We start from the raw sequence: 9,231 nt of genomic DNA on the forward strand, positions 1-9,231 counted from the left end.
AGACTGCAGTGCAACATTATAGCAATGTTGCGGTGCAATATTTTTGGTTTGTTGTTGTTGTACATGAGCAGAGAATTTACTAATTACATATGCATCCGGGCCTTTTTCAATACACAGCAAGCTATTGCGAAGCAACCTACGGAGATTATGTCGCTTCGCAATAGATGGAGATTGCGAGCGCACTGATCAAGTACTTAATAATTCGCGCATTATTGGTATCAACGAAAATAACATTATAAAATTCTCGTAATTAGAAAAATGTTTTAAATAGAAAATATAGTGTTTTTATTATAATATTTTTGAAACATTGCTGCAATATTGCTATCGAAAGTTTGCAATTTTATATCCCTGTAATGTCTCTGCAAAATTGCACTGCAATCTGCAAGATTGCAACGTTTCTGCAATGTAACTGCAACCATCTGTGCTGTATGGGATGCTTCAGTCGTGTTATTTGCAGCTGTCAAACCATGCGAATTTCTAGAGAGAGCAAATGGTTGTGGAGGCGCGCTTGTGTTGTCTAGTTCCGATTAAATTATGGATATATAGATGATGAAATTTGGTCCAAAAACCGATTATATTCTCCATCGAATATACAATTTAATCGGACATATCCATTTGTTATTATGTAATTGGATTATCCAATTATATTTAATCGGACATTTTTCTCAGTGTACCAGCGCGTTGAAGATGACCTTATTACAGATCGAAACGTTTGCTATTTCATTATTAATATTTCTTTAATACAGAATAAGCACGAAGAACTAACTCGGTCAATTAGTCCACTCTCTTTCCTTCGATTTTTAATCCTTTGAAACGTGAAACTGGCTTCGTCTGTTTCATTCATTTGTTATTTTTCAATTCAAACGTGAATATAGCGTTATTCTCACCGTGTTATGTTAACTGCAATACATGAATTGTAATATTTTAAGTATAAAGAAAGTGAAGTGAACGTGTCTCTGTTCCCGTGGTGCGAAATTGGTTAAAACAGACCGAGATATATGTCATGTGCTTTCAAAGGCGAATTTGTAACGCTCCGTTAGATTCATACATTAATGCGTGTAATAGAAACCAATAAGGGACACAATCTCAAGAACAGTTTGATGCGCACAAGCCGTATTGGTGCAAATAGATAAAGCGAGCCGCTATTGTGCCGTATGCAACCTATTCCCGAAGATGAACCAACCGCGCCATCCACCTCCACAGACGCGCGAGCGCCGAATAATAAACAGATACGAGAGAAGTAAGCGAATCGACGCGCGAGCGATATTCCAACGCCCTAATATCATTATGCCCGATATAATCGGTCGCAGCAGTAACGCCCGAGGCAAAACCATTTCCATTTAGCTGAGCAATCAGGATCAATACCGAAGTATGCTACTAAATTATGGGAATATCAAATTAATCGTGCGTCCTAGATCGATCGAGATAGCGGAGGCCGAAGAGGAGGACGAGGAACGCAACGGCAACACCTGCTGTCACCGCGCGACTTTCTGCAACCCGACGCTACGAGAGACGCTCGTGACCGACGTGATCTCCACGTGCTTCGAGCTACAACTGACATGGGCGGACCTCTTCTGGCTTGCGACTGTGTGCGGCATGACCCTGCTGGCCTGGGCGGTTTTGTACTTCCTGCTGGGTGACATGGTGCTACCCGGCGGCGGTATATTCGGCCTGCTTCTCCTCTTCGTTCTCTCCTATGCGCTCGGCTGGACCCTCGCTTGCATCCCGCGTCTGCATCTCCCGCCCGTCTTCGGCATGCTCCTCGCCGGCATAATACTACGTAATACCGACGTCTACAATATACACGAGATGCTCGGGCCCGGCACGACCTCTAAGATCAGGACCTTCTGCCTGACCTTCATCATGGTACGTGTCGGGCTGCAGCTGACGACAACCGCGATCAGGGCGCATCCGGTGTTCGTGATGATCCTGGCCCTCGTACCGTGCACCATCGAGGCGCTGGCGCTCACCATCTCGTGCAAATATCTGCTCGAATTCCCGTGGAACTGGTCCCTCATGACGGGGTGAGACAGCACCCACGTCTGTTAATACGAATCCATAAAGATTTTCACGAATATGGAAATTCTTATTGAGCTGAGAATTTTTAACGCACGCGAGTTTCAGTTATGTTGTACAATAGTCACCGATTCAAAATATTTTATTGGGTACATTTTGTGGTAACAAATAGCTAAATCTGTGAGTTCAGAAACCACGCAAGTCCCATTTTTCAAATTTCACGGGAGAGCAATAAAACTGTACTACGATTTCATGGGGCTTCTTCCCATACGGCACGGATGGTTGCGGTTACGTTGCAGAAACGTTGCAATCTTGCAGAGACATTGCAGGGATATAAAATTGCAAACTTTCGATAGCAATATTGCAGCAATGTTTCAAAAATAATAAAAATACTATATTTTCTATTTAAAAAATTTTTTTAATTACGAGAATTTTATAATGTTATTTTCGTTGATACCAATAATGCGCGAATTATTAAGTACTTGATCAGTGCGGTGTTGCTCGCAATCTCCATCTATTGCGAAGTGACATAATCTCCTTAGGTTGCTTCGCAATAGCTTGCTGTGTATTGAAAAAGGCTCGGATGCATATGTAATTAGTAAATTCTCTGCTTATATACAACAGCAACAAATTATTCCAAAAATATTGCACCGCAACATTGCTACAATGTTGCACTGCAATCTCTCTGAGGGCGGACATTTCAACGTTGCTGCAATCCTCCAGAAACGTTGCAGCAATGTTGCGCAACGTTGCTGCAATATTGCAATCTTGCAATGTAACATTTCTGCAATCTTCCTGCGATCTTTCTGTGCTGTGTGGGTTGTGTTCAATCCTTAAAGTTTTCTACATAATTTGAAAATTGTTGATTCTTATCGCACGCATTTTTCTTTAAGGCAAAAACCACTCTCTAAATTCTTCGGAGTGAAAACTCACTCTTTTGGGGTGAGATTTCGCTCGAAGAGATCATTTTGGACTCATGTGGTTTTTGCAATCACCGATTCAATTTCGTGAATAGAGCATTAAAAAATGATTTAAGGTGCAGTAGACTAACAATTGTAATTTATTATTCGCAAAAAAGGGCGTATTACGCAGTAATAAATTCTTTTCAAGGACGATTGTGGCCTGCATGTCGCCTGTGGTAATAGTCAGCTGCCTACTCACCTTATCTGAACAGGGTTACGGAGAAGACAAAGGACTCGCCAGCTTGTTATGTACCGCGGCGTCCATCGACGATGTCCACATCGTGTCTTTGTTCTCCATCTGCTTCTCTTTCGTTTTTAGCAACGGTATACAAAAATCGTAAGAAAACCGTAATGGCGCCTCGGCATTCAGCTCCTTATCTTGCTCTTTTGAGGGCGGAAGATTTTTTTGTGCCGAAAAGAAATGTTTCAAATGTTCTACGGGAAACGCAAAGTCTATGAAAATTCGAGAATATGTAGAATTGCATTTTTGTATTAATTTACATTTAGATCGTAACACCGTAAATGGAGAGACCCAAACGAGAACTGTGCATCCTCGGGAAATGATATCCCGATATTTTCTCCGATTGCGAGTGAATTTACGATATTAATGCGGTGAATATTTCATAACTTCCATATAACTAATACATTAGTGTTGTTTGCATCGTCGACGTCGGGCAACGCGAGCTTGTTGGCGAACTTTATAAAAAAGAGTCTAAACGTACAAAAAGCTCTCCATAAAGCGAGCCATGCGTCTTTCTAGATGACGGCAGAACAGAATGGTGGTCCTACATCCCTGGCGGGATTCGAGATTTCCTCTTGGGACTTATAGTGGGAAGTATCTTGGGCTTCGCCCTGGTCTTTTTCCCTCATCGCAATCACGTAGGTACTTTATTCATTTCCTCGCGTCCGAGCGTTCGCGAAATTCGGGTCACGTATCGCGAGGGCACGTTCGTGTAATCTGAACTAACAAGAGCGGACTTATTAACGCCTTTTTGCTGATGTTTTATTAAAATATCGCTCGCGTCGCGATATATAAAGTTTACAGGAATGAAGAGTTTCGCATTCTCTCATTCAAATGCGACAATAAATATTTTCTCGCATAATTTATTCACCGTAAAAGCATATCTTTCTCTTGTGCCTCAGAAATACGCAACGTGGTACCGTATCGGTGGCTTAGCATTCGCATCTTTAATGTGCACCACAGCAGCATCGAAACTAGCGGTCACAGGTGGAGGATATCTCGCAACTATTATACTGTCGTTCATAGCCGTTCACGGATGGCGAATCTTAACGATTTCGTACGACGTAAGTAAGCAAATACATCGTAGACACATATAATCTGATTAAAACTTATCTTATGGAATGATCTCCTCTAGCGAAAAAAATTTCTATAAATAACTACAAAAATTGACTTGAAATAGATAAGTATAGAAACATTTACTTTTTTGTAAAAATATCTCCGAAATAGTACCACAAATTACAATGTTCTCAAATCAAGAAATTATTACAAGTAGTATTTCTTGAAAATGTACAATATTGTAAATTTAGTACAAAACTTTACTAGTTTGAAAAATATGAGAAACAAAATCTTAAAAAATTAAAGTATCTGCCCACTTGTAGAATATTACAAAAATTAACAAAAATGTTTCTAGCATTTTTATAACACTTTTGTAATTTACGTAGAATTTCTTAGATTCTGGCAATTATATTTTATAGTTTTGTAGAATTTTGTAAAATTATTTCCGGCAGGCTCGGCACAGTTAATACGCGCCACCGTCTGTGTCCTGGAAATATTTGAAAAATAGAATGAAATTTTGCTGAAATGTATCTGAAAATCTCTCAGCATTCACTCCGTTTCATTATCGTGTCATCAATGTGACGAGTAAAAAATCAATAAAAACCATTTTGTTAAATGCACATAGTTTTTAGTTAAATTCGGTACATTTCATAATATCTAATATTTTATAATTTTTTTATCACTTTTCAACGGTACATACTTTAACAGTATACTTTAACTATCCTTATATTCACAGTTTTACATTGAACTTTACAAGGAAAATTACGACTCATTTTGACATACATTCAGTAATTCTTTTTTTTTCAATAACCTTTATTTCGCTTTTCATCAATTTCATAATAGATTCGGCAAAGTATTTCCATCAGGGTACTGGTCTTTCCTAAAAATTAGAGTTCTGTTTCGTGTAAAAAAGTTTATTTCGATTCTCTTTACATTGCAGACGGCGCCCTTTCACAAGGCGTTTCATTTCCTATGGCTCTTCGTGCAGCCGATTTTAGGAGGCGTGATTGGTGCTGATATTGACTTTAGAAACTGGGCTATACCCAGATTCGGACTTTACCTCACTTGTGTACTCATGGGAATATCCGTAAGTTATGTCGCGCAAGACATGAGAAATGAGCTGTAGCAAGTTTGGACGTACCAACGTGCACTGCCGCGCATTAAAGCCGTCGCACACAAATCGATGTAAAGACGTGTGTTTAACTTAAATGTATGAACAGATTATGCCACAAAATATACTTTATTGTTCTGTTTGGTAAAATATGGATTGGGCATTTTATTAGTCAAGGTACTTACACTTTATTTTTATTGTTAGATTAGAGCAGCATACGACGGTTTTAAAAGCGCGAATAGAAATATGAATCTAGCCTCATCTGACTGTACTGCAAATTAAATTTAAAAACTAATTTTCCCTATCTGATTAGATAAATATATTCCCCATAATCCTATTAAACTTTTATACATTTCTCCAAGTTTAGGTGCGCAGTACCACTGCCTTTTTGACGACAATCCGAATGCCCTTCACTTGGAAAGAACGACTCTTCGTCGCCGTGGCTTGGGTACCGAAAGGAACTTTACAGGTAAAAGGAGCATTTGTTTACTTCCAGTACACTCCCGCGAACTGTCTTGGCGGGCTCAAGTAAAATTAACAGTTCGATATTTTAGGCGGCGTTGGCGCCAATGGCGTTTGAGCGCGCGAGGAAGGAGGGTGACCCCACGAAAATAGAATTAGCCCTCGATGTGGTGAGGATATCCGTAATTGCTATAGTATTTCTAGCGCCACTCGGAGCAATAGGCATAATGACTAGCGGTCCCTGTCTCCTGAACAAGATCAGTATCGAGGAACACCAAAAGGAGCGGGAATTGAGCTATATGCGCATCGTCGCTCTGCAACCTGTTAGAGTGCGCAAAAAAACAAAGAAACCAGCACGCGATACCGTTACGACTCTCTCATCGATAGAATCGACTTAGCAGCATTTGTAGATCACTCGTTATATACAGAGTGTAAACTAATTCGCACCCAGTATTCATATACAGTGAGATTTCTCATGAAAGATTGAATCGAAAAGTCCCGAACCCATGTCTTCGAATTATGCTTCAATGCGTTCGTTTAAAACATGATTGACTAATTGTTAATTAATGATAACTACTTTATAAAGCATAATTTGAAAAAATGGTTCGGGACTTTTCGACTCAATTTTTCACGAGAAATCTCATATGAATAGTGGGCGCAAATTAGTTTACACCCTATATGTATATTAACGTCCCCGAAAAATGTCGCTTTTACTCCTTGTGGCATAACTTCCGCGAAAATATTAAAAGATATGAATAAGAAGAGCGATATATTAAGATTCTTATTTGTTAAAAAAGGGTGGGAAAGTCGAAACTTTAAATTACCAAAATTATCATTCATAATTGTCGCTTTTTCCGGCATCGCCGAACGGTTGTCTTGCTGGCGATATTATTATTTTGTATCATAAACGTCGTGGAGATTATACATTTTTGTTTTATTCTTGTGTTTGATATCAGGAATTGAAAAAAGTTAAATTAGCTACGAAAAGCATTTTTATTTTTAATATTAAAAATATATATCACACACATGAATGCATGTAATGCATGTGCTATATTCTCGTAAATTATAAAATTTTCACTTAAAATATGAAAATGTAGTACTATTATTGCAGTACTTTTTAGGAACAAATTTTGAAAACTAGAAAGTAAAAAGTATTTTATAGTAGAAAATTTCAGATGATATAAATATTTCAATAATATTTAATATTAAAATATTTAACGTTGAAATATTTTTACTATTAATAATAAATAAATGTCTTATTATTACAATATTAAATATCAAAATATTTGAATTATTTTTTATTTTGACATTCTTTCGCCGTACCGTATTCGTGTTTTTCTTTTGCCAATAATATTACAATTTAAGGAAACTGTACATACATGTCACCTTTTGAAGAGATAAAAGCAATGCAAAGGGTAACAGAAGGTACCCAGGTAGCACATATTGGTTTCATATACGTTTTTTAAACGTATATATAGTTTCATAACCGTAAAGAACCATTGAGAAACGTTTGAACGGAAACGTTTTTGAAACCATGATTAAGACGTATTTTTTACGTTTCTACAGTTAATCTTTCAATATGCGCATTTGGGTGTATTTTACACTTCAGGCTTCTTCTTTTCCTAGATTTCACATAGAAGCAAATTTTTTGTGCTTCCTTCTTTAGCATTATCGAAAAACTATTAAAATTAAAATTTCAATATATTTATATAGGCCCTATATAGGCTTATATATAATATATAATATAATATATAGACTATAGGCATAGCCCCAGTTGTCGAGCTGGGCTAAGACGCCCGTCACGGATTGAGGGAGGTCCCAGGTTCGAATCCTGGCTGGGGTAATATTTTTCGCAATAAGAATTTTAATTGCCAGATACGGTCAATAAAAATCACTGATGTTACCAATTACTTTTGTTCGCTATCACGCTGATGCATCAAGTCGAGATCTAGTGGGACCAGATTCACGATCGAGTATCATCCTCGCTATAATTTCCAGGACGCAACAATATACATATATCGCTGTGCGGAAATGACTCCTGGCGTCTTACGTTACCTCGCCGTGCGGCACGTTAACGCAGGGTAGTGCCGATTGACGTAAACAAATGCATCAAGGGGTTGCGGACCGAGACGAGACGCTACCGCGTCGCGCATTTACACACAGGACTGTGTGTTTCTGCATTTAAAGGAAGCGTGAGCTGGAGAGCGAGAGAGCGAATACGCGGGGGGTTGTTTGGTGGTGTCTCCCCGAGACGATCATTATTGGCAAAGTGAAACTGGGACAGCGCCGCCCGCTCGAGCGACGTGATAGGAGCATTGTGCTTATTGTTCGCAAATAGAATCGCGCGCGGTGACGAGGCGCGTGGCGCCGAGATAACGAGACGAAGGGCGGCGATGTCTTTCCGTACGCAAGACGGTCTTGAGTCTCGCGGCGACTATTATTCCGGCCAGGTGTGCCGAGATAAAGTCGCCACTTTGAAAAACCCCCGTACAGATGTACATCCCTGCGGATAAGGAATTAAACGGCAGATATTCCTCTTTCAGAGACCTCTTTCAGAAGAATCCAGGCGGGACAAAAATCATGATGATGTTAGAGTGACGTTGAAACGGTTCCCATACAGCACAAACTTTGCATTACAGCAATGTTGCAATATTGTAGCAATGTTATTGCAATGGAACCACAGTATATAACCAGTATGCCCACTCTCTGTCGGCACCTTTGATCTGGGCGTTCTCAATTTTCCGCCATGTTTTTATTCGCGCCAACAGTGTATCAACGGCTAAAAGTGCCTGGGCCCTTTTCAGGATCGTATCTAGGAAAGGTGCATACAAACTGGCGTACATTATTTATTGTAAATGGAAATGGCCTATGAAAAAAATGTTCTAATAAAAGTAATTAATGTAATTACTTGCTCCAACGTATAAAAGTATTTACGCGTTATTCGTCAACACTGCGAATTTTTCTATGTCACACCGACTTTGCACTAACACACGTACAAAAACCCTGTGATTGGTCATAATAAAAACATGTCGGATGCGCAGTACGGATCGGCGCGAACGTGAAACAAAAGAGCGAGTGGGCATACTGGTTATACTGTGATGTAACTGCAAGTTTTTTGCTGTACGGGTTTTAAAGTGAATATTAAAAGTCATTTTTATCGCCTCTTTAACGTCATCGTGACTCTTAGCTCCACTTGAGAAGCAAAAATTGATTCAATAACTGTATAATAGAGATTTGCATATCCCATATGCGAATGACTGCGTTCTCAAGACGAATCTATGCATGTGAAACTAACTTAAGGGGATGCTGGAGTCTGTTTGTTTTACCGACAACGCGAAAGTTATGTGTGTGTGCGTATATGTATATTACATAAAAAAGAAAGA

At 39.1% G+C, this 9,231-nt stretch overlaps 1 protein-coding gene across 1 annotated transcript; it reads left to right on the top strand.

Annotated features, from left to right (window-relative positions):
* Positions 1-1,371: 1,371 nt before the first annotated feature.
* LOC105558002 (sodium/hydrogen exchanger 9B1-like) lies at positions 1,372-6,391 on the top strand. The gene is made up of 7 exons (XM_012005474.1): positions 1,372-2,024; positions 3,127-3,302; positions 3,739-3,857; positions 4,122-4,283; positions 5,216-5,362; positions 5,754-5,855; positions 5,941-6,391. Exons 1-7 carry the CDS (start codon positions 1,372-1,374, stop codon positions 6,244-6,246), a joined length of 1,665 nt encoding a protein of 554 aa, XP_011860864.1. The 3' UTR covers positions 6,247-6,391.
* Positions 6,392-9,231: the final 2,840 nt, after the last annotated feature.

This window comes from Vollenhovia emeryi, unplaced genomic scaffold, assembly GCF_000949405.1.
Source record: "Vollenhovia emeryi isolate VEMERY1.0 unplaced genomic scaffold, V.emery_V1.0 DF939394.1, whole genome shotgun sequence".
NCBI lineage: Eukaryota > Metazoa > Arthropoda > Insecta > Hymenoptera > Formicidae > Vollenhovia > Vollenhovia emeryi.